This window comes from Cyprinus carpio, chromosome B25, assembly GCF_018340385.1.
Source record: "Cyprinus carpio isolate SPL01 chromosome B25, ASM1834038v1, whole genome shotgun sequence".
NCBI classification, from domain to species: domain Eukaryota; kingdom Metazoa; phylum Chordata; class Actinopteri; order Cypriniformes; family Cyprinidae; genus Cyprinus; species Cyprinus carpio.
In genome coordinates, this window is record NC_056621.1 from 17,152,786 (window position 1) to 17,178,295 (window position 25,510).

Consider the following 25,510-nt stretch of genomic DNA (forward strand, 5'->3'; position numbering starts at 1 on the left):
TTACAAATCGGGAACTTTAGAGCAAACATTAAGGCAATTAAAATAATACAGTCACACCTGTCTACAGAATAGCAGACCTCACCTGTCCGCGAACAGATCGGATGGCAGCGAAAATAAAAGGAAGAGTCGGTGACGGATTGAGAGTCCGAGCCACATCCCTTTTTCACACTGAGTTTATGCTGAAGGGCTGGTCATGAGCGGTTGACACCTTTTCTTTGGGAATACCAATCAATGCAAATCAAAGCTGTTATTAGGAAGTGCGATCCTTTAAAAGATGAGCACCGAAAGGATGATTTTATTTTCAGGACACATATTTTTCCGTGTTGTTTCGCGGCTCTCGTTGCGTCCACAGGTGAGTTGCAATGCTGCATTGTCATGGGGTAGGGATTTCTAAATGTCTTTTAAGTAACATCCAGTTCTGTCAGACTTTCAAGGAAGATCTAATGTGCTTTGACGTACGGTTATCAAAGTATAGGCTACATCCTCATTCACTTAACAATCACCTCAGGTGCGCTTACCTGGACCGGTCACCTGAGCGGGATCATTTGCATTATAACGGGCTGCTGCATGAGTAGCGCTTTCTGTGTTCTACATGTATTTATATAAATGCATCATTCTTTCATTCATATTTTAAGTAATTTTATAGATTTTAAAGACAGATCTGAAGTGAGAGAGATGTGCTGAATTATGGGGGTTGTTTCCGTAATGAAGGAAACATATTTCGGGGGTCTTTTTAACTAAAAGCTTTTGTTTAAACAGGAACGAACATTTTTACCGCAAAAGTTAGAACGCGAATTTGACTTGGCGCTAAACAGTCGCGCGCAAAAGACTGAATATAGCAACGCAGGTGTCTCAAGCATGGGGGATATTTCAACAAAACATAAAACTGTCATTATTTAGACTGTTCTTATAGTTTCACATCTCTCACACACAAAAAAAAAAGTCTAAGAAACTTCTACTGGCTGCCAAAAGTCAGCTCAACTATGGGTTTCGCTATAGACGCACTTAAATACGGGCCCTAAATTTTCGACCCCCCTCAGAGTCACTGTATAATTCGCACACTAGACTGTTATCTGCAATCTTCAGGTAACCGAGCCTCTGGCCAACACTGTCCTGCTTTCAGCTTTAGTTCTCGCCTGTGGAGGGAAGATGACTTTCTACGATGGCATTTACCCGTTCTACCCGCTACAAAGGAGTCCGTTCATCTTCGACATCAGCCTGCTGGTCGTGATCCTGGTTTTCTCGGTTCTGGCGGTCAGTTTCCTCCTCATTCTACCGGGAATACGTGGCAAATCGGTGAGTGAGTTGGATCAGTTTGTCTAGAACGCTTCTTCTATACTTAGCCTACAGCTTTATAATAAGGATCAATGATAAAGAAGGATGTGAGATGAAAGAACAGTGAAAGCTTTTAAAAATTAAAGTTTAAAATAAGTGCCAAGGTCTCATTGTTTAAATCAGAAAGTCTTAAATTGTGTAACCATTAAGGTGATTCATTGTAGGCTACATGGAATTGAGTTATCAAGCACAGAATTTAATAAAGTATTTATTTATAATTTTTTTGAGGGAAATAGATTACTTTTCTGTGTTCATTTTTAAACAGTAAAACGGTAAACTGTGCAGTAACAAATTAAAAGTGAAAAAAAGTGACAATTTAGACTGAAATTACATATCTGGAGTATTTTTGTCAATTTAGTTGACATTTTTGTGCCCTTGTTAATTTACAAACCTGGTGTGAAGTCTTTTATATCAGTTCTTTATATCAGTCAAAGATGTAAAAAAAAAAAAAAAAAGAAAGTGCCAGAGACAAGAATATTCAAGTAAAATGTCCTCTTTTTCAGAGACTGTTCTGGATGTTCAGGATAATCATTAGTTTATTTATTGGAACTGTTTTAGTAGGTGAGTATTTCAAGTATTTTTAAGTAAGTAAATTAATCTGGAAATCTAGTTGTTGCTAGTTATGTTTACTTTGGCCTATTTAACATGAATTTAAAATGTATGAATTACATTGCATTAGAAAACAAACGCTGCTTGAGCTTTTCTCTAATTTTGCAAAGTTTTCAACATTTAATCAAGGTCAAGGTAATTACCAGAGAGTGTCTTTCATTAAATTTAATTGGTTTGGTTTGACATATTTGTGACATAATGCAATAGCATTCATACAAGTGAGTAAGAGTCTACAAATTCAACTGGAACAATAGACATAAATATCCTTTTAAGTCCAGTTATCTTGTGTTATTACATACAAGCTGCTGAAATTGTGTAACATACAGTAGCCTACATTTTCATTCCATGATCTTTTTGTCCACTCCAGCACTGAATTTTACTGGAGACTGGGCTGAAGCCAGCGTGAAGGCCAACGCCAGCTACAAATCCTTCAGTAACGCTGTGGTGTCTGCTGAGGTGGGACTTCATGTGGGGCTGCATGGCATAAACATCACACTTAAAGGTAAACCATACAAGTCGTCAATATTTACGGTCCACTTTTCAAGAAGATAATGACTCCAGTTTAGGTTTCATGGGATCTTTCGATATCCGTTCCAACAGGCGAACCAGTATCACAGATAAATGAGACCATTGACTACAACGAGATCTTCAGGTGGTCGAGCAGCGTGGATGAGCAGTACGGCGACGCGCTGGAGCGAGGTCTTCCCAACCCCATCCTTTACATCGCAGAGAAGTTCACTCGCAACAGCGCCTGCGGCCTCATCTACCAGTACAGATACTCAGGCCGCTTCGCCTCAGCCAATCTGTGGTAAACCAACACACAGACACCACCAATGTCTTACTGAGTGTAAAGAAACTCCATTCTATTCAACAAATGCAAACAAGCTAAAGTACAGAATGGCTTTCTCCCACAGGACGGCTTTTTGCTGCTGGCTGCTGGCCAATATCCTCTTCTCAATGCCTGTCATCCTCTACGCCGGTTATATGATGATAGCCACGGCCGCTTTCATCTTCTTCTCCATGGCTTCCTTCTCAACTATATTCAATGTGACCCCATGTGACTTCAGTATAGGTGCAGAGTCCTTAAGGACAGATTACAGCCATTCCTTCTGGATCGCTTTGGCTACAGGTAAATGCTTCTTATGGGAAAGCGCACCACTCTCAAAAGTTTTTGACACGGAAAACAAAGAAAATGCTATATAAAAGGATATCAATGCAATCGGTGGCGCCAATACTTTTGGCGAACCAAAAAAGAACCATTTTTATTTTCAGTCTGAGGAACCTTTTTGTGCAATATATACTTTTAAAAATAAAGGTTCTTTACTGGTTCCATGAAGAACCTTTAACATCCATGGAAGTTTCTTCATATTGGAAAAAAGGTTCTTTAGATTATTCAAATGTTCTTCACACTAACAGAAATGGTTCTTTTAGGAACTGTCCATGCCAAGGTTCTTTCAGAACCCAAAATGGTTCTTCTGTTGGATCCCTTTAAAAACCCCATTTTGGAACCTTTATTTTAAGAGTTAGAATATTCCACATTTTCAAAAATAAAAGTTCCAGAAGGCGGTTTTCACAGTGATGTCATAGAACCCCAAACAACTTTTCAGTGATCAGTTCTTCAAAGAACCATTTTGTGATGAACATAATCTGAAGAACCTTCTTCCACTATAAAGAACCTTTTGTGCAAAGGTTCTTCATGGAACCATTAGTGCCAATGAAGAATCTTTTTTGTGTGTGTTTGGTGATTATTTTCAGGTTTGCTGTGCGCTGTGATTGGTTTGGTGGTGGTGCTACTGGACTGTCTGTTTCCTGCGAGGATGAGGGAGGTGTTCAGTGTGGGTGTGGACAACGAGGATGACGAATGCCATACTGAAGGCTACCTCAACTCAGGCTTTCTAGAGGGAGTGATCTATGATGACAACACACAGACAGGGAATGGCTCCATGTCTCAGCAGATCACTGCATTAACAGTACGTTTAAAAGCACAAATAAATGCATTTGCATTTACATTATCAGAATAGAAAAAAGGCTTGGTCTTTTACTCACCACGGTGTTGTTCCAAACATGTATGAGTTTCTTTCTTCCATGGAACACAAAAGGAAATGTTTTGAAACCTCTTCCATGCAATAAAAGCATATTACTATGTACACCAAAACTGTGCCATAAATTGTTTTAAAATTCACAGTTTTTGCTGTTTGATGATTTTTTTTCTCACTTTCTTCTTCCTTTTTTTTTACAGAGACTTTGACTGGCCGTTTGTTGTCATCCACAACTACTACTTGAAAACTTACAGACTGAATTGCTGGGAGCATCTGTACATAGAATTGTTACTGATCCAGCTGTTCTATACAAACTGCATATTCATATGTATATATGTACATAACACAAAAAATAACATACAAATTCTACAATGTGTCTATTTTCATTATTTCTGTTACAGTTCCTTTTAGTCAAATGAGATAACATTTGGCAATACCAAGATTGAATTCACATCCACATGAGCATAATTCGTTACATTTAAAATCTAGCCTGCGTAGATTTTTTTCAATGTGTGAGCTATCTGAATATGGAAGTTTATTATTAATTATTCTAAAACAATTCATATACAAGTAATTCATATGCACACACACATCATTAGCTAGAAAATAAAACCATAAAAAACCTTGAAATAAATATGAATTGAAATAAAATCGAAATGAAAAAGCTTAAATTGAAGTTATATGAAATAGTTACTTTTTAAAATTTAAGTTCGAAAATAATTACAACTGTATAAACTTTATAAACTATACAGACGTATAAAAAAATGAAAACAGAAAATATACAAATAAAATCTAATTCAGAAATAATAATACTATCTCACTGATGCTACAATAAAACTTATACTGTATATACTGTATATCAGTAATGCCTGAGATGCAGATGGGGAATTATTCATGAGATAAAATCCATTAATTAATTAAAATCATGCATATAAACATCACTGCAGCTCAGGTTTTCTGATTAATATATTTGCAGTCTTCAAATCCAGCATGCTGAGCTAGTAATCTACAGAAAGAGTTCATTCACAGTGTACAGTACCCATTTATCACAGAGACACTGAAGAATAAAATGCAGTCTATTCAGCAAATGAAACAGATATCTTTGGATTTTAGCATGCTTTAGTCCATTTGTTAATTTTTGAGTTTGTGAATTGAGTCTAAAATCTATTGATAATGCCCTACTTTACTGATTTAGTGAACTTTAGTGCAGTCACTAGGTATTTTTAATGTAAGAGTATTTTGTTAGTTTAAGAACTCAAAAAAAAAAAAAAAAAAAGAAATCTTAACCCAAAGGCATTTAACATATATACAAGCTAATAAGTCTGGCATGGAAGACTGTATGTGTATAATTGCATTAAAAAGCAAGTAACATCACTCTTTTGATCAGGTAATTATGTGATTAGGTTTTCTCTGTGTTTATGTTTGGACTCCTTCGAATGATCTTTACATGCAGTCTACAGCAAGACGGAGCTCTTCAATATTTTTTTTAGGACGAGCTGTAAACCTTTTTTTTTTAGTTGCAGGAAAAGCCCCAGTTTCTGATTCCTTATATGTACACCGGAGTCTCTTGACCAGTTAACAACCTGAACATGACGGCAGGCATCGTTTTCATTTTAATCTGTTGAAAAAAAAAGAAAGACACCTAATTTGAAAAGCATTCATGGCATTAATACATTACATCGTAAAAATAATTGCGTGCAAAAAATCTGAAAAAGGATGATGACTCTGTGTGCTTACAATAACAGTTTGTTGTATTTGACTCAAGGCAAAAGACAGGGGTGTGGAGTACAAACTGTTCTTCATAACTGTACAGTACTTGCGTACTATTTGGAGGCTGTACTGAAGCTGAATCGAAACTGAACTGTGTCCAAACTGAAAACGTACTTTCACTCAAATTACACTGTCAAGGCACAAAAACATTTGGTATTTATGTGCAATTTCTAATATTTTACAACAGTGTGTCAGTGTCCCCAAACCTGCTGTCCTTACCATAAGAGATAAATTATGTTTTTCCAAAATAGTGTTCTATTTTGTTATTCCAGGATTTTCACGTCATGAAACAGTGAGTATAAGAGAAGATTAATTAAATATCATTAAAAACAAAAAGCTGAGAATTTTAAATTAGAGGCAGTCATTTTGAAAGTTAATTATATAAACACACACACACTAGTGGTGAAAAGTTATAAATTAAGGAATAATTTAGATTTTTTTAATGTTTTTGAAAGACGTCCATACATCAAAAATGCTAAATACAATTAATAATAAATAAAAAAAAAATATTCTTAAAAATCGAATAAATTTAAAATACCTGTTTTTTATTTAATAATATTTTAAATTGTAATTTATTCCTTTGATGCAAAGCTGAATTTTCAGCATCATCACTCCAGTCTTCAGTGTCACATAATCCTTCAGAAATCATTTTTATAATATAGTAATACTCTCTTTCTCTCTCTCTATATATATATAATTGTAATACATTCATATAGTATTAATATAAAAAAAGTGAAAGTGACATGACATACAGCCAAGTATGATGACCCATACTCAGAATTTGTTTTATAAAGAATAAAAAACTTTTTTTTTTTTAATTTAACCCAAGTAAGTTTTTGGTCAAGACATTTTTTGACCTTAAATGGAATATTTTGGCACAGTACTTACACTTAAGTATAATGTCTCTGTACTTTTACACCCCTGCCAGAGGCTGAACTATTACTAATATTCCATCAAAACATACTATATATATATATATATATACCTCTCCTACAGATACTGAAAGGGCGTGGACGATTTTCTCATGCGCCATAGCGACCACACTCTGTCCGTTTATCTCAATTATTCTGTGGCCGACTCGCACACCGCCCCTCTCCGCAATACCTCCACGCATCAGACTACAGATCTGCAATTCAGAACCAGGATGACAGCGTTAGACTGAAATAAGTCATGATACAGTCAAAAACTCCCCTAACACATCAGCTGATCAGATGAGCAGAGTTACTGTAATGAAAAAGACATCTTTTAGTCATGCATCAGATGCGTGTCATTGATTCTTGACACTTACGATGCCGTTCTGAACACTGAACCCCAGCTGGTATTGCAGGTCGGGTCTCTTTATGAGGACAGTAGTAACAGGTGGGCAACTCACTACACTTAGTTTCACCTGAACGTGATTCTTCAGGCCCTGAAACACACACACATGGGCACAAAACATACGTGATGAATGCACTTAGCAACTCGTGTGTTGAATAATGCTTCGATGTGTCCAGACCTTGATGATGCCCTGACAGGCGGCGAGCGGCAGGCCCACCAGACTGGTGTCGTTGACCGCCATGATCTGATCGCCCACATTGAGTTTGCCGGAGCGGGCGGCAGGGCCGTTGTTCAGCATGCAGGCCAGGATGACGGTGGGCAGGATGGAGCCCCAGCCCGACTCCACGATCACCACACCCAGCGTCTCGCCCTTCTGCTTCTCTAGCTGAAGCTGAGCACACAAATATGATAAAAAAGAGGAAGGAAAAAGTACAGAAAGAACTTGTAGAAGTCGGAAAAGTTTGTTCCATTTATGAAATGAATATGGGGTGACAGGTGTTAATTGTGAAATGATTTTAACGCCATAAAGATGTTGCATGAAGCAATTGCATATGTATAAGTAAGTAGTGATTAACCAGTATTTATTGCAGTCAAGTAATCGAGTGGTATTCAGCCATTATGAGACTATTATCAGAATCAGCATTGGATATGATCAACCACAGCTGATAACAAAGATTGCTTTTTGCACATTTTAGTCTCATGTATTTGAACGAATTAATGAATCTTTAAGAGCATTAGCAAAAACAGTGAAAATAAAATACATTTGTGACTAATGACAAAATAATATAATTTTTTTTTAAATGTATATATATATATATAGTGTGTGTGTTTGTGTGTAAAAATGTGAACAATTTATTCAATTAAAAAACCCAAAAACAATTAACTTTATAACTATATATTTATTTATTTATATATATATATATATATATATATATATATTATATATATATATATATATATATATATATATATAGTTATAAAGTTAATATATATAGTTATATAATTAATATAATTATATATTAAATATATTAATATAATTCATATAAAATAATCAAAAAATAATATAATTAGAAATAACTGCATATAAAAATACATTAATATTTTAGAAATATATTCCATTAAATTATACAGTTCAATTCTTAATATATAGTTATATAATATAATAATTACATATTCATGTATTTAATATATGAATATAATTAATGTAAATAATTGATATATTTAGAAACAATATACAAATTACATATAAAAATAAATGAATGTAAAATGTCAATATTTTTAATTAATATTTTAAAAAGTCATTAATATTTTATAAATATATGAAAAATATATTAAAATTAATATTTACCATTTATACAGTTATACGATAAATATATTTATATATTATTTTAATATTTTCATATATTAATGTAAAAGAAATTGCATAATTAGAAAATATAACAAATTACATATATAATAAATAAAATATAAATTTGATATTTTTACTGTTATTTTATAATTATTATTATATTATTACCATATATTTACATATATTCATATCATTAATATAAATTATTTTATTATTTTATTAATATGCAGTATATATAAAACAATTATATACATACAACAGATAAAGTGTGTGTGTTTATATAAATACATACATTTATGTTTTAATTGTTACAATTATATCCCTGTTAAATATGTTATATTTATGACATATATATTCCATCACCATCAGCTGATAAACCCATACTGGTGGACCACTAGCCAGGACAGTGGAAAGTCACATTAGGGAATACTGGGAGAATGGGAGCATCACAACACAACTGACTATAATTCACAGCTGCTGTGCTGAAGTCACCTCTTTACAGTTCTCAGAGTTGGAGAAATGGATGAGGTCGTCATTATACATCTCCTGCGTGTTCAGGATATCGCTGTAGTCTTTCTGGCTGAGGTCCTTGGGATTGATCCCATTGGCTCGGAGGAACTCTTGGTAGGCCATGCTGAACGCCTGACCGATGGACTGTGCGATGAGCTGGGCCTGTGAGGGAGGAGAGGGAGGCGAAGCACTCAGCGAGAGGAGGATACTTGACCACGTGACGACATCTCAGAGCGAGAGAGTGCTTGAGTCAAATCGAGAGGGCGGAAAAAAGTCAAAGCATGCAGTTACATCAGCACAACATGAACACGATGAAGAAATGAGCTATGAGCTACAAACCCACAAGGAATCTGCCTGTGATTCACACAGTTACACATGTGTGTCTGTTTAGTCATTATTTGGGCTAATTTGATGATTTCAGCTACCAAAAATAGTGTTTGTTTGTTTATTATATACTGATGTAAAATATTTATCATTGAATTTGGAATATTAAATATTTGCTTAGTCATTATTTACGATAATAATGTGTTTCTCTATTAAATACTGATGGCAGAGATTTCTTATTGGATTTTGAATAGTATATATTTGCTTAGTTTTTATCTCATTTTATAATGCTTTCAGCATAGAGTTTGCTTATTAACTATTTATGTTAAACATTTATTTATTGCATTCTATTGTATATTATTTAGGCTAATTTGATCATTTCAGCTACCAATAAAAGTGTTTGTTTATTAAATATGAATGTTAACTACTGCTCATTGAACATTAAATTTATATTTGCTCTCATTATTTATTCTTATTTGGACATGCTACAGTTAAAGAGTTTTTACTCAGTGTTAATATTAAATCTCTTCTATTAAATATTATATTTTTGTTAATTAATTATTTAGGCTAATTAATTCATGCTTTCAGCTACTGATAAGATTCATTTTTAATTAAATGTTAATATTGCATATTTTCCACCGAATATTAAATATTATTATACATTTGTTTTTGAATTATTTAGGCTATTTTTTATAACGATTTCAGCCACAGATAAGAGTGTTTTTATTAAATATTAATAATATTTATTGCTTACTGAATATTAAATATTATATGTTTTTTTTAGTAAATATTTAGGCTAATGTGATAATGCTTTCAGTTACCAAAAAGAGTATTTGTTTATAAAATTTTAAATATAGCTTATTCGATATTAAATATTACATGTTTATGTATGCAATATTTAGGCTAATTGAATAATTCCTTCAACAAACAGTAAAAGTGTGGTACTCTCTATACTTAAATCTATTAACTTCATATCCACGCAGAACTCTACAAAAAATATATTTTTTTTTTTTCCAGTGCAGTAAATGTGGATAAAGTCAGAATTTTCCATCTGGATTCTTGACTAATATTATGGGTACATTTATTAGTTAGAGGGGACCAATGAACACTGCTATGAGGACAGATTTATTATGCAGTTTTTGATTGCTATGTTAAATTAATTTCTGTGCTACTTGTGTGAAAAAACTTGCAACTGCAAAAATAATCTAAGTTTACTGAACTCCTTCATTCCTTAGTCTTAATTCGAAATAATAATAATAAAAAAACACTTTAGCTTTAATCTTTTTTCAAAAAAGTTCATTCATGGTAACCATTATGCACTTAATTCTTTATTTTTAGAAAAGACCAGCCTCACATCCTCTGACTCAAAGACGTAGCACATCATGCGGTACTGCTTCCGGCTTTCTGTGCTGAGGCCTGAATCTGTGCAGTCGAGCGATGAGGAGTTCGACAGACGCCTGCGAGCCATCAGGACCACCACCTCACCGATGTCTGCGATGTATGAGATGGTGCGGAGGGCGTTATCCATCATCGTCTCCTGCGAACAGGAGTCAGCCAATGAAAAGTCTGGAAGTAACAATTCTGCAACTTGTTCTTTAAAGCAAATCCTGTTCTTTTTAATAGTGCAATTTGTCTTTTTATGGATGGTGAAGTGGACAGCAACAGAAAAGTATTAGGAGAGGCTGGATTCAAATCTGCACTCCCATTAGACCAGACTGTGTACAGTATATAGTCATATAATTTAATGCCATTTACATACCTGTGTGTCAGCATTGAGCACCTTGATGGCCTTGGTTGAGATGAACAAGTCAATCTCTGTTAAACTCTGAGCTTCACCCTCTACAGACTGAAGAACATGGTTTCACAAAGGTTACAGTGTCATCTCGTGGACTGAGAGGGAACTTCTGACACCATTATATCCACAAAGTATTAAACCATGAAGCACATTTCAAGTAATATTTACAAGAGCCTTACCAAGATAGCAGAAATATTTTTGTGTGGAGAATCTTGTAAAGTACCTTAACGCAGTCCACAGCTTCCTGCGCTTGCTTCATGCGTACGCTTTTGGAAGGGTTTCTGTCGGAGAGCAGTTGGGTAGAGCCAAGGTAGTTTGCGGCAAAGATGATACCATTGATGAGATCTTCTGGCTCACATGGACCAGGGACTGACAACAAATAAAAAAAAAAAAACATGGATTTACAACAAATAATAACAGTGTTGGGGAGAAAGTAGTTACATGTAACAGTGTATACCAGTGTTTCACGAGTTTAGGACACAATATAGAAGACATGTTTATTTGGTAACTGTTTTATTTCCTTGTTTCCAATTTTGGTTTATGTATATGGTTTATTTTTTGAGATCAAGTTTTTCCAAAGCATTGTTAGATGCCAGTGTTTCCTGTCATAGCTATTCTTGCTATGATTTTAAATCTTTATTTACCCTCAGAATGATCTCAAAGTAAAAAGAGGTGCTAATGTCTGATTTTGTGGTGGCTGTGCTTTAAAATTAAATTATTTTAACCTTAATTCAAGTGATAAAGGATGTTGAAAGTCTGACAGTAATTGGTGTTGAGTACTCCACTTGGTTTAAAAACAGTTGAAAACAGTTTTTAGTCATTTAGAAAAGTAATCACATTAAAGTAATTGAAATAGTTACAGTATTTATTGCATTTTACATAGGGTAACTTGTAATATGTAACCTATTACATTTCCAAAGTGACCTTCCCAACACTGCTTAAAAATAGTCTAAACTTTAATATCAATACTATACCGATCATCAACAAAATAACAGATGCATTGTTCAAATCTTTGAAGTTCTGAGACACAATATTCAATTGTGTTTAAATAAAACTGAACTTACTATCCACAAAGCTTGGGAAAGAGGGATTTCTCTGGGCCTGCTGAAAAGCAAAACAGCATTTAAGTTACAGATTATGTTACAGGTTACAGCTTGTCCCATAAGATGTATTCTACTGTTATGGTTCAGCATATAACTACGCAGGTAACTTGCCGGTCTCTTTTGTCCGGATGGTGGCCCTGTATTACTTTCCTCTGGACTACTCTGAGAAACCTGTAGAAACATTGAAACAGACCATTATTAGCCTATATTTTGATTAAAGGTACAATTTAGACATAATTTTTGTTGAAAACACAGGACTGAAACCAAAAAATAAGTGGGTGGCAGTGCTATTTTGTCCAAAGCCAATTAGTTGTAGCAGTTACAATTTCCCAGCAATTGAAAGTTGACATGTGGATATACTCGGATATATTGACGTTTATAAATTTATACATTTTGAGGAGTATACACATAAGCAGGAACCCAATTTTTAGGGAATGTATCACAAACTTTGTGACCCTGTATACAACCATTAGCTAACACTTGACAATAATTGTGGAATACACAACACTATTTATCCACATAGTTTACATTTCAAATTTGCACATAATATACCTGTACATACAAATTGTCAGTTTGTATATTGTTATTCCCTATTTAATTGTTCTATTTTTATTCTTTTTTATCTGTGTTTTGTCTTTCTGTTGTACTGTGAAAGCTGTGAAAACAAATTCCTCGTATGTTTAAACATACCTGCCAATAAAGCTCATTGTGATTCTGATTAAAAATTGGTACAATTAGCATTAGCATAATTAGCTTCAATCTTTAGAAACAAATGGCTAAGGGTTTGTATAAAAAAAAAAAGCAATGTTGTGTTGTTTTCCCAATAACCACTTTTCCACTCTTTATTGAACCACTGTTCGGAGGCTTAACACAAATCTAGTATATTATTTAGGACAAATCTTCAAATCTGACTGGCCACCTGTTCAGGGTGTTTCCCTCGCTTGTGGCCCAATAGGCTCCAGCATCCCTGCGACCCTACAGAGGACAAGCAGTTTGAAGAATGGATAGAAATCTTCAAATCTCATTGAAGATGCTTGTCTGATGCTTGTCTCTAGAAGGAGCCAGACCACTGGTAGAAGTCTGGCACAATGCTGTCAGGAGCCTCCAAATAAGACAAGAACAGGCTGTTTGATCGACATGCAAAGCGATCACTCCCTTTTTATGTGTTAAAATATGGCTCAATTTAGAATAAATGCTACCACAGTAACAAGGGTCCATTCATATTGATCCAATCATTGCGGAAGCAAAGATTTCTTGACAGTTAGTAAAGAATTCTGCACAGTTACCTGTTCCTGACTAGGCCTTGTCTTCTCCGTTTCAACAGGTTTGGCCAAGTCTTTATGTAGCTGTTTGTCTGGTGACTGCACAGGTGTATTAACATGGGCTCTGGATTGGCTGTTTCTCCTGTCTGATGATGTTGAAGAGGCCCTGGAATTGTCAGGAGCCCCTTTCCCATTATTTGTCTGATCAGGAGCACCTTTATTACTCCCTGAGTTGTTTGGAGCAATTTTGAGTTTGGTCTTGACTTCGTTCTCAATCTGCTCTTCCTCAACATTCCCAATGCTCTTTCTCTCTTTTCCACCCTTTGGTTTGTGACTACAAGCGGGATGGTCCTGCCCTCTGTTTTTGCTGTCTCCAGGACTTTTACTTTGCTCGTGTGAAAGTTTCCCATCTCCGTCCCTGTCGTCCTCCATGGAGTATTTTAGCAAATGTCTTTTTTTCCAAATGCCTCTATCCTCTGGATCTGCGAATTTAGCTTTATTGCCGACCCTGCTACCATCCTGGTAAGCGGTGTCTCTTTTGTTTACTCTCTCCGACTGATGTCCTCTATATCTGAAACTCTGTCTAGAGTTTCCTCTACTTTCTCTGACCACAGGTACATCACAATCTTTTGGACAGTCACTAGCACACTCTTCCCGAACCCTTTCTTTTCGATCCCCAGGAGGACAACTTGACCCTGGAGGGACATCCCTTGGGTTTTTGGGGATGTCCTGATTTCTTCTATAGTTACTACCTGCATCACTTTCTTGCCCCACTTTAGCACAACTGGACTCTTGAGGACAACTTCTGCCATCTCTGCGAAAGTCGTCAGCACCTTTACTTGGGATCTCATTGTTGTTCAACTCTGCTTCTTTCCCTTTGTAGTGAAAAAACCCAACATTGTCTTCTTCTTCACTGTCCTCTTCTTCAGCTTCTTCCTCAGTCTCTTCTTCATCCACCTCGTCCTCAGCCATGGGGGCTTGTACGAAGGTTGTCTCCACAATAGGCTCTGGTCGCTTGTAGACCGTTGTTGTTGAGTCTTGCTGCAGAACCTTGTAAAAGCCTTCCGAGTGTTCCCAAGCCTCCTCCGGTTTACAGCTCTCCTGGACGTCCCGAGATGTGCCAGGACACTCAGCCCCATCCACACCTTCATGGCAGTCCATTCCTTCCATGTAGCTTTCATCTTCAGGACAACAGTGGACATAGTAGGTCATCCTGTCTGCTTCAGTTTGCAGTTCCTCATCTTCCTCGTAATCATGTTCCTCTTCTTCTTCTTCCCCGGATACGACATTATCATACTCGGACAGTGAGTCTTCCTCCATGCTGTCCTGCTGAAGAGGGCTTTCGCCTTGGATAGAGTCGTCCTCAGACCCATCACTTAGACAGTACCTAGCTGGCACAGGAGAGGGTGGTTGGATGTCCAGCTTTTCTTGTCCAAGTTCCTCAGGAACTGGATCAACTCCATCTCCAGAGATCTTTTCACTTCCAACAGCCGCAGTGCTAGGGGCTGACGAGTTGAGCTCTGAAACAATGGCTCTGGTCCCCGGTCTTCTCCTGAGAGCCATGACTGGCTTCATCAGCCCCACAGAAGTGGGATTCTGTCAGCCCTGAAACAAGAAGTTCAAAATCAAAGTAAAAAGTGCCAAATGTATTTAAAATGGTTTTTGGTGAGTATTTATTTGCTTAGTGGGTAACTTGGTGACTGTATAAGCAACTGTTTAAAGTTGAACTGATGTAGTCAATATGTCATTGATGTGATCGATTCATCTATAAAGAAAACATCATCTAACTACTTTATCTACTCAGGAAATCCATGTGGCGACATGTATGTGGAATATTCCTCATATTAAACCACTTAATTAACAGAATCAAAATCATAATGTATCTGGAAGTGGTAGACAAGTATTTCACTATTAAGGTGCAGTTACATTAATTTTGCCAAAATTTGGGGGGAAAAATATCCATTCTCTGTTGTCAATAGAGTTGAAGCTCAACTCACACAGAAGGCACTTTCAAACCAAGCAGTTTTCTGTTGGTCTTTGTAACCAACTTAAACCTGAAAAATGCATCGGAAAATCTTTCATCCTCACATGACATTTCTGATTGCTTTAGATTCCAATTGAAATGACTGTATTTTGGTTCAATGCATGACTGCACCTTTATGCAGGAAAAATATATGCCAAATAATCCTAAGGACAGAAACATAGGCCTATATAATAAACACAATGTAAAATACAATTTCATGGCTAGAAAATTGTACATTTTCTAAATTTGACAGGTCCAAACCAAATTTGGTCTCTTAGTGTAACATACTAACCAAATGTGCAACATATACCAATAGTCTAGAAGAGATAAAGGAATTCTCAAGATGTATGCATCCAATATTTTGGACAAGACAATATGCATTGGAATAAAGTGTGCTAATATCCAAAAACTGATTACACAGCATCAGTCTATATACAATTTACACCTACACCTTGACTTTGTACTAGTTCCTGAGCTGTATAAGGAAAACAACCTCATCCAAATCAAGTACAGTATACCACAGCATCAGGGAGACAGATGTGCACAATTCAGCAGGTGTATCAGCAGGAACCATGCTGATATTTTTCTGCACTGCAGGGATTTCTCACTATTGATGAGAGGCATCAGATTCCCAGTGGCAATACGGCCTACTGCTTTTGATTGTGACTCACTTCATTTGTCCCTTTATACAACACAAGATTGCTTCAACCACAGATGGACTGATATTTTTAGTTTGAAATCTTAATCTTTAACAAGGTTTTATTTATTTCAGGAAAAAAACAGGTGATCTTGGCAACACTTACTGTATCTACAAAAGGCCCAAAGAGCAGCATGAAGGCAGTCGAACTTGAAAACAAACTTTTAAGCATGGCTTAAGTGTCCAAATACTTTTGTAGGCCATCGTATTACTAAATATTTAAGCATGGAGATTTGGGCCAGAACTTATAAGAAAAAACAGCAAGCCTAAGCTGAAAATGTGGTCTTGGTCGAAGCATGTAATCGAACACATTAGTATCGCTACTAGATCAGCAATCAACTTCTAATTGGCCGATATACCTGTCTTCCTCAATGTTCCATTTATGTTCAGTGACTATCAATGAATTTGCAGAGGTTTTTTTTTTTTTAAATTTGGTCTAGAGCTTTCTTATTTAGCAATGCAGAAATGTGCCTTTATTCCCTTTTATGTGCAGAAGCTAGAACATAGGTTAGAAATAAGCAATTTTCAGGATCTGAATGCACTAAAACTTAGATTTAAATAGATTATGTTCCTTACTGTCACTTGAACTACAAGCAGGGTTCCCAAATCTTTCGCCAATAAATGTCAATGACATTTCCAGAGCTTCCCACACATTTTGAACAATGTATTTCTATGCTTTTTTCCAGGTTTTACAAGCTTTTTATCCCATCCATGATAAGGACAACATTCATATTGTCCTCAAATTGAGCAATTTCTAACTATAATATTTTAGATATTAAATATTTTAAAGATGAACATAACTTTAAAATATATAATCTTCATGACTTTCTAAGATTAGGTCCACAACTTTCCAGGCCTAGAAACCATATATTTAAAATTACATCTCCATATTTTCCATTACTTTTTGCTCAGATGTATACTGTAAATAACTGGTTAAAATAAACAGATGGTTAAAAGACTGGTTAAAAAAAAGGACAACACAAGGATGTGCTCACTGCTCACATGTGACAAAGTAAATGGTCTGGTAAAGGACAATTACACAAATGCAGAATCTGTCAGACTGAAATTTAAAGGTGCATGTACAACCTCAAGACCTGCGGGGAGTTGCGGTCTCATCTAAATGTAAATGCTTTTGTCTGGACACTTCCCTACTGAAGAGAAGAAAAAAAACTTAAACCAGCCTAAGCTAGTATAAGAACTACAGCTTTGTTAGCCTTAGATGGTTTAAACTGGTCTCAATCCTGGCCAAGCTGGTGTTGAGCTGTATTTGCTGGTCAGCAAGATGGTCTTTCTAAGTCTAACCAGTGTGGCCAAAACCATAAAAATGTCCAAAAACCCCTCTAAACCAGCCGACAGACCATGAAAACAGTTTTTTAAGTGGTTTTCCAGCATGGCTGTATGGTCAGAAAACACTTCAGGTTTATCCAAATGCATTTGTGACCCTGGACCACAAAAACAGTCATAAGTAGCACAGGTGCATTTGTAGCAATAACCAACAATACACTGTATGGGTCAAAATTATCAATTTTTCTTTTATGCCAAAAATCATTAGGATATTAAGTAAAGACCATGTTCCATGAAGACATTTTGTAAATTTCCTACCGTAAATATATAAAAACTTCATTTTTGATTAGTAGTATGCATTGCTAAGAACTAAATTTAAACCACTTTAAAGGCAATTTTCTCAATATTTAGATTTTTTTTGCACCCTCAGATTCCAGATTTTCAAATAGTTGTACCTCGGCCAAATATTGTCCAATCCTAACAAACCATACATCAATGGAAAGCTTATTGATGATGCATACCTAAATCTAGAAAAATGACCCTTGACTGGTTTTGTGGTCCAGGGACACATTTGTACAGCCCTATACAACAGCTCCACAAGACACTCTTTCAATTCTGAATTTTAAATATTTTGAAAAGTTTCTAAATAAGCCTCATTTCCAGCGGTTCTGACGTCACAGTCCATTCTCCCAGTGATCTCGAGACTGAATTACTGCAACATCCATCGACTCGGACTCCTCACAGCCCAAAATGAATCACAAACACTGCTCCTAATGCCTCAAATCGAGGACAAAATACTTGTTTCTGCACATAACATTAAAAGAAACATTAGCCCAGAGAATATGAAGATACGTCGCTGTTTCAGCGACATGGAGACGCTTGTAACCCACTGCACTCACTCGCAACGACAATAACGTGGCGAAGAGCATTAGCATGATGGGTATTTTGTCTTTCTAGTGCAGTTAATATCAAACTGACTACAATAGAAACGGCTAACATATACTTTAATACCGACGATAAACGAACAAGTGCTTACCGGAGCCAGTTTGGCGTTGCTCAGCCAAAGAAATATGTGTCTTTGTGCTGCTCAGACATTTAGAGAGCTAATGTTAGGACATGTCTCTGATGAAGCACAGATGCTGAGGAACGTGGATGAAGATATACACACACACCCTCAGCATCCCGGGACAGCGAAGGGCTTTATCAGTGTGTGTTTCTTAAAGAGACAGTCAAACATCACAACAACGAGTACTAGCTAATGAATCATTTATATTATTCCTCAACTTCAAAAACATTTCATTCAATCTACAAAGGACAGTTGTCTTTTTATCAATCAAATAGTAACTATTAAATAGGAAATGTAATTGTGTGCATACTACATTTGTATACACTGCATATTATAAATCATATGCTACAGTGTGCAAAACAATAAAATCCCGGCTGTGTTGCAACCTTGTACTCTTACATAGTGCACTATTCGAGGGGACAGTCATTTGTATGTAGTGGACATTATGTGCACTCATTCAATCCCATAATTCACCTCAATAACAACTGCAGCTAAAGGCTACCCATGTATATGCACCAGGCCAGATGCATTTCTCCAAAAGATGCCATTTTCTGGCGCACTTTGTTTCTGAATCCGCTCACTTATTGTCATATCACTCATTCAGTGAACTTTATTAGTGTACTAATGTAAGTAAGAGTGAAATAAGGTATGGTTTCAGATACAGTCGTAGTATGCTGTCACATGAATGCTCTGTTATGTCCATGTGAAATCAGCTAGTTTGGTGTGATGTCATGCAAATTCCTTAAAATAATATAATCTTATTAAGGTAAACCCCAAGCTGAAATGTATTCAGTGCAACCCACACAGTGCAAGGGTATTTTAGCCGCAGGGTTGCCAGTTTTCACAACAAAACTAGCCCAAAACTAGCCTAGTGGCATTTCGAGGGGGGTCCCCCGGTAATATTAGCAGTGCAGGGGTTAAATATCACGTTACCGGGGTGGCTTCAACCCGCAGACATGAAAAACAACCCCTTGGCAACAGTGTTAAAGTAGCCCAGTTCTCTGCAACACTGATTGGCTGTACACTCGTTTTTGCAGTGTATCATGGGATTGATTAAATGATTGCGTTCATGTTATGGTTTTGGACACCTCTACAATGGCTGTTCCTTCAAAGAGTGCAGTATATAGACAGTGATTTTGGAGAGTGCATGATTTCCTACTCGTTAAACTGCAATCAAATCAATGCGATTTTGATGACAATCTGTGGGTAAAGAGGTCTGTTCTCTATTGAATATATATATGGTATAAAGTTATAAATATATGGTATAAAGCAACGCTCAAAAGTGACTTTCTGTTGGTACACATGGCGAATTCACATGACCAACTGAACCCAAAGTAAAATCTGTAACGAAATTTTCCACGTTCATGCGAAAATTACAGAGCACAGTTCCTATTAAAATGAATATGGTGACTAGTTAGGTGTAGGGGGAGGGACATTGTAGTAAGAATCTGATTGGACAAAATCAGCTAGTGCAGGATGAGTCATCAAAATTTGGGTCCATTTTCTAGAAGAAAAAAAATAAAGACTGTCAATTTTAAATGCATATATATATATATATATATATATATATATATATATATATATATATATATATATATATATATATATATATATATATATATATATATATACAGTACAGGTCAAAAGTTTGGAAACATTACTATTTTTAATGTTTTTGAAAGAAATCTCTTCTGCTCATTAAGCCTGCATTTATTTGATCAAAAATACAGAAAAAAACAGTAATATTGTGAAATATTATTACAACTTAAAATAATAGTTTTCTATTTGAATATACTTTAAAAAAAAAATTATTTATTCCTGTGATGCAAAGCTGAATTTTCAGCATTATTACTCCAGCCTTCAGTGTCACATGTAACATCCAGTCTATCACATGATCATTTAGAAATCATTCTAATATTCTGATTTATTATGAGTGTTGGAAACAGTTCTGCTGTCTAATATATTTGATGAATAAAAGGTTAAAAAGAACTGCATTTATTCAAAATAAAAAAAAATTCTAATAATATATATTCTAATAATATATTTTCTTTACTATCACTTTTTTATCAATTTAACACATCCTTGCTGAATAAAAGTATTGATTTTATTTAAAAAAAAATTACTGACCCCAAATTACTGACCAGTAGTGTATATTGTTATTACAAAATATTTTTATTTTTAAAAACATAGCTTCTTTTTTTTTTTTATTTTTTTTTTTTACTTTTTTTATTCATCAAAGTATCCTAAAAAAGTATCACATGTTCTAAAAAAATATTAAGCAGCAGAACTGTTTCCAACTTTGATAATGAGTCATCATATTAGAATGATTTCTAAAGGATCATGTGATAATGATCCTAAAAATTCAGCTTTGCATCACAGAAATAAATGATAATTTAAAGTATAATAAATTTAAAAACAATTATTTTAAATTGTAATAATATATCACAATATTACAGTTTTTTCTGTATTTTTGATCAAATAAATGCAGGCTTGATGAGCAGAAGAAACTCAAAAACATTAAAAATAGTAATGTTTCCAAACTTTTGACCTGTACTGTATATATATATATATATATATATATATATATATATATATATATATATATATATATATATATATATATATATATATATATATATATGGCTAAAATCTACTTTTGTCAATGTTTATGAGTACATATAGCCTATAGATGACCTCAAGCTAACACACGTGGTCTGAAAGCCACTAAAATCTAATAATATTTAAGAACGTTATTCTTCATATCACACGATGTCTTCACTTTGAAGAGCCATGGCTTGCTTGTATGTGACTGTGGGCCTTTATTTTGAAAAGTGTGGAGGTGTTGGAGCTGTGTGTGGAGCTTCACTCCGTCGTTCCCCTCACAGACTCCGACACCATGGCGGACGCCGATTCCTGGGGTGAGCGTTTCACTAAACTTTACCCTTACCTGTCGTTTCTCACCGTACGAATGTCTGTTAACATGTTTTGTGTAATCAGCTGTCACCGTGAATCACGGCTGCCATCGAGTAATCCGTCTAAACGCGCTGTTTTTGTCCAGATGCTGATAGTTTCGACCCCGAGGAGCCCATCAAAAAGGCGGCAGTTCATGACAAATGGGAGGGCGAGGATGAAGACGACGACGTCAAAGTAAGCAGCGAACGCTTTATTTCTCGTTCGACCCTTCAAAAATTGTGTTTGTTTCTTTAACAGCTGATAAACTCTCTCTCGTCTTTCGAGAAGTTACATTTAGCTAACTCCAGCTAGCTGCGCTTGCTAGCTCCAGAGAGTCAAAACAGGGCGGTGTGTAACGTTACAGTTAGTTATTAGCATAGGCGTACACTCAAGCCAAGGAATGAAATCATAGCAATTATGTTAATTCCATGCTAAAAACCATGTCTTTAACACCTTAATAGCGTGTAGTTAGTGACTAATTTACTGTAACTTTCTTGGCCTTTTCAAAGCAAAACATGAGTGTCATCTGTTGCTCATCTCAGATTATCTCACTGTCTCAAAGTTAGATTGGTTTCTTCATATTAGGACTTTCTAACCGTGGCATGAATGATCTCCAGTTACTCTTTTATTCATGTAGGATAATTGGGATGATGATGAAGAGGAAGAAAAGGAGGAGGAAAAGAAGTCAGGTATATATCAGTGATATGAAATGCATAAATTGGTAACTTAGTTGTTGTTTTCCCCCAAAATGTGTTTTTATCCTCTTGCGATTACAGTAAATTACATTTGAAATGGATGAAAAAAAAGACAAGAACACGTTTTGGTTTTAGGACAACTTTGATGAATGGTTTTGATCCACTTTAAATGTTGACTAGTGTATTATTATTATTGTTATTATTGTTTTTGTATCAGTTGACTTGTAGCTCTGTGTGTTACAGGTATTTATAATATTTAAGTATATATAGTAAGTATACGAAGTTGCACTTTGAGGTTTAACTGTGTTTTTGTGTTCACATACAGAGGCTAAACCCGCAGAAAAGAAGAAACTCAGCGAGAAAATAAAAGAAAAGGAAAATTTACAAAGAAAAAAACAAGAGGAGCTCCTTAAACAAGTGAGTTCGGGGACGTTGCAGTATTTAATTTGCGCTATTTCTCAGTAAGTTATGCTGAATGTTGTCTATATTTCGTTTACACTGCGAAAGCGTTGTTTTATTTAGAGCATTTTGTAACGGTCATATTTTGTATTTTTTTTATAAACGCACTACCGTTCAAAAGTTTGAGGCAAGTACAGTTGTTTTTAATTTAATAGTAGTACAGTGTGATAAAAGGATATAACAAGACTTTCACTAAGCATGGCTGTGATTTGTTTAAATAGTTACAGGAGCCAGAAAACAGCACAGAGCTCACGCCAGAAGAAGAGCTGGCAGAAAAACTCAGAGTGAAAAAACTACAGGAGGATTCAGACTTAGAACTAGCAAAAGAAGTATTCGGTAAGCGCTTTCTGTTCATATTTGTACCCATAATAAGCCCAGATCATTAACCTTTATTCTCATTTGTAGGTGTAGTATCAAATAATGTTACAGGAATTGATGCGATGAGTCCCTCTACAAAAGAAGACTTCACAGAGTTTGAGCGGTTGCTAAAAGAAAAAATTTCTTCTTATGAGAAGTCGGTACACTATTCCAGCTTTTTAGAGACACTGTTTAGGGACCTGTGTCTTTCATGTAAGTATGTTAAAAAAAATAATAATAATAATAAGTTCTTGTCATTCACTTTGTGATTTATGTATTACTTTGACGTTTTGTACTTGTTTTGCAGTGGAAGTTGAGGACTTTAAGAAAATTAGCAACTCACTGACAGTGTTACTAAGTGAAAAGCAGAGGCAAGAAAAGGTATGGAATTCATTTTTAGGGATAGTTCACCCGCGATTGCTTTGGGCATCTAAGATATAGATGAGTTTGTTTCTTCATCAGAACAGATTTGGTAATATTTAGCATTGCATCACTTGCTCACCAGTGGATCCTCTGCAGTGAATGGGTGCCGTCAGAATGAGAGTCCAAACAGATGATATAAACATCACAATAATCCACAGCACTAACTGAAGGACTGGAAAGCTGTGTAAAGTGAAAAGCTGCGTGTTTGTGTCGTTTTTAATTTTGAATCATTGCTTTTTATTCTGACGGCACCCATCCACTGCAGAGGATCCATTGGTGAGCAAGTGATGCAATGCTACATTTCTCCAAATCTGTTCTAAACTCATCTACATCTCGGGTGGCCTGAGGATGAACACATTTTTTAGCAAATGTTCACTTTTGGGTAAAACATTTCTTTTAATAGCAAACAATTACTAGCTTTTTTTCAACGTTTTAATTTTTTAAATGTAAAATTCTCGTATTTTGTTCACTCCTTTATACCGTACTATTTGTATTATCTCATTGTAATTATTATTTTTTTGGTTCTAAATATTTTTTTTTTAATCAATAGGCAAACAAAGGTAAAAAGAAAAAGAAGGGAGTTGTACCAGGAGGAGGTTTGAAAGCCACAAAGAGAGATGATCTCGCAGACTACGGGGAGTTCGGCGGTGGTTATGCTCAAGACTACGAGGATTTCATGTGACCAAGGCTTAACCCATTGCTAGTGTTTGCTGATTGCTGAACCACACAACCTTAACAGCATGACCTTACCCCACAGTCAGGCCCACTACCAGAACCATGCTAGAAAACTCTGAATGCCGTCCCACACAATGCACACGCTCCCCTCAAAGAGGTTTATGCAGAGAATCAGTTCACTGCGGTATTTTTTTTCTGGTCTGTGAACTCCGATCAATGTTTGTCGGTATAATAAACCCGATAAAACGGGGTCCTTCTCTCAAATGTGAATCTGCAGTTTCGATTAATCGTCACGGTCCAGGCAACAAAGAGTGTTATTGTTCGGTGACTGCTATTTCTTGGAAATAAATGACATTCTATGCAAATTTCAGTCCGGATTGATCTGTGGTTGGATCTGCTTTGGCTGGTATCCTTCTGCAACCAGGCCAATTCACTCGACCTGTACAACCTGAAGTGGTGATATCATGTTTTCAATCAGACCTTTCATTTTCTTGTTCGTAGATGATAGCGAGCTCATTTATTTAGGTAAGTAAATCTAAAGTGTAGCGTACCAAATATAAGCAGAATGCTTTGAAAATAACGCCTTTTATGTTTGTAGCTCGTAATGCAATCTATGAAAAGTCTATGACCAAAAGTATCACTCTAAATGAACCGTTTTGAAGATACATTGCAGCGTTATTATTAGGATTACCTCAATTTTTGCAGAGCGAAATATTTACAAATATAACTCATGTTTTCAATGCAGCACATTATACAGTTACTCATTTGACCTCAATCATGCCAGCAGTGAAAGAGTGTGATCTCACATGCGATCTTCTGCTGTATTAGGGACTGAATGTTGACGTAGGGTTGTTTCAAGTGTTGTTTGGCTTTCCATTTTCTCGACATCTTACAGTGATAGACATGCTTCGAAGAGACTTGCGATCAGCAAAGCCGATGATAGGACTCTGCACTGTTTTATAAAGATCTAATTTAATAAAAGTTGCTTAAAATCCATAGTTGTTTGTCTCTCTCTTTTTTTTTTTCTATCTTAGCTGATAAATTACTTATAATTGTTTTAATAGACAATGGAATGCTGTCGATCTGATTTAAAGGGACAGTTCACACAAAAATGAAAACTAATCATTTAGTCACCCTTAAGTTGTTCCAAACCTGTATGAGTTTCTTCTGTTGAGTACAAAAGAAGATATTTTGAAGAATGTTGGTAACAAAAGAGTTGATGGAAACCATTGACTTCTGTAGTATTTTTATATTGTTTTTTTTTCTCTCCATACAATGGAACTCAATGGCTACCGTCAACTTGAGGGTGAGTAGGCTAAATGATGACAGAATTTTGGAAAGGTTTTTTTTTTTTATTATTATTATACATGTTACAGATCTCATTGTGGTTGATTCATCCATAGGTCTCCCCCCCCCTCCCCCTCCTGACTTCTACAGACAAGTGTTTTTTTTTGTTATTTTTTATTA

The 25,510-nt window shown here is 35.5% G+C and overlaps 3 protein-coding genes across 7 annotated transcripts; 2 read left to right on the forward strand and 1 right to left on the reverse strand.

Annotated features, from left to right (window-relative positions):
* Nucleotides 1–157: 157 nt before the first annotated feature.
* On the forward strand, nucleotides 158–4,334 carry LOC109072099 (dual oxidase maturation factor 1-like). Of its 2 annotated transcripts, XM_019088378.2 has the most exons (8): nucleotides 158–352; nucleotides 1,124–1,296; nucleotides 1,839–1,896; nucleotides 2,312–2,446; nucleotides 2,545–2,752; nucleotides 2,859–3,073; nucleotides 3,700–3,914; nucleotides 4,184–4,334. In XM_019088378.2, the coding sequence occupies exons 1-8, from the start codon at nucleotides 232–234 to the stop codon at nucleotides 4,190–4,192; spliced, it is 1,134 nt and encodes a 377-aa protein (XP_018943923.2). In that variant the 5' UTR covers nucleotides 158–231; the 3' UTR covers nucleotides 4,193–4,334. The 2 variants fall into 2 exon arrangements, with proteins under 2 accessions (XP_018943923.2, XP_018943922.2); XM_019088377.2 differs by having other exon boundaries at nucleotides 3,700–4,334.
* A 19-nt stretch (nucleotides 4,335–4,353) lies between these two features.
* Nucleotides 4,354–21,561, reverse strand: apba2a (amyloid beta (A4) precursor protein-binding, family A, member 2a). Of its 3 annotated transcripts, none has more exons than XM_042753685.1 (12): nucleotides 21,430–21,561; nucleotides 13,437–15,017; nucleotides 12,262–12,321; nucleotides 12,112–12,151; nucleotides 11,271–11,416; nucleotides 11,012–11,098; nucleotides 10,607–10,789; nucleotides 8,911–9,090; nucleotides 7,249–7,461; nucleotides 7,042–7,161; nucleotides 6,739–6,879; nucleotides 4,354–5,601 (listed from the first exon to the last, which is right to left on the reverse strand). In XM_042753685.1, the coding sequence occupies exons 2-12, from the start codon at nucleotides 14,985–14,987 to the stop codon at nucleotides 5,530–5,532; spliced, it is 2,793 nt and encodes a 930-aa protein (XP_042609619.1). In that variant the 5' UTR covers nucleotides 14,988–15,017; nucleotides 21,430–21,561; the 3' UTR covers nucleotides 4,354–5,529. The 3 variants fall into 3 exon arrangements, with proteins under 3 accessions (XP_042609619.1, XP_042609620.1, XP_042609618.1); XM_042753686.1 differs by lacking the exon at nucleotides 21,430–21,561 and adding an exon at nucleotides 18,453–18,613 and having other exon boundaries at nucleotides 12,112–12,148; XM_042753684.1 differs by lacking the exon at nucleotides 21,430–21,561 and adding an exon at nucleotides 18,453–18,613.
* eif3ja (eukaryotic translation initiation factor 3, subunit Ja) lies at nucleotides 21,242–25,039 on the forward strand. 2 transcript variants are annotated; one of them, XM_042753688.1, is made up of 9 exons: nucleotides 21,242–21,400; nucleotides 21,541–21,629; nucleotides 22,072–22,123; nucleotides 22,455–22,546; nucleotides 22,710–22,715; nucleotides 22,810–22,924; nucleotides 22,994–23,158; nucleotides 23,253–23,326; nucleotides 23,919–25,039. In XM_042753688.1, exons 1-9 carry the CDS (start codon nucleotides 21,379–21,381, stop codon nucleotides 24,048–24,050), a joined length of 747 nt encoding a protein of 248 aa, XP_042609622.1. In that variant the 5' UTR covers nucleotides 21,242–21,378; the 3' UTR covers nucleotides 24,051–25,039. The 2 variants fall into 2 exon arrangements, with proteins under 2 accessions (XP_042609622.1, XP_042609623.1); XM_042753689.1 differs by lacking the exon at nucleotides 22,710–22,715.
* The last annotated feature ends 471 nt before the right edge of the window (nucleotides 25,040–25,510 follow it).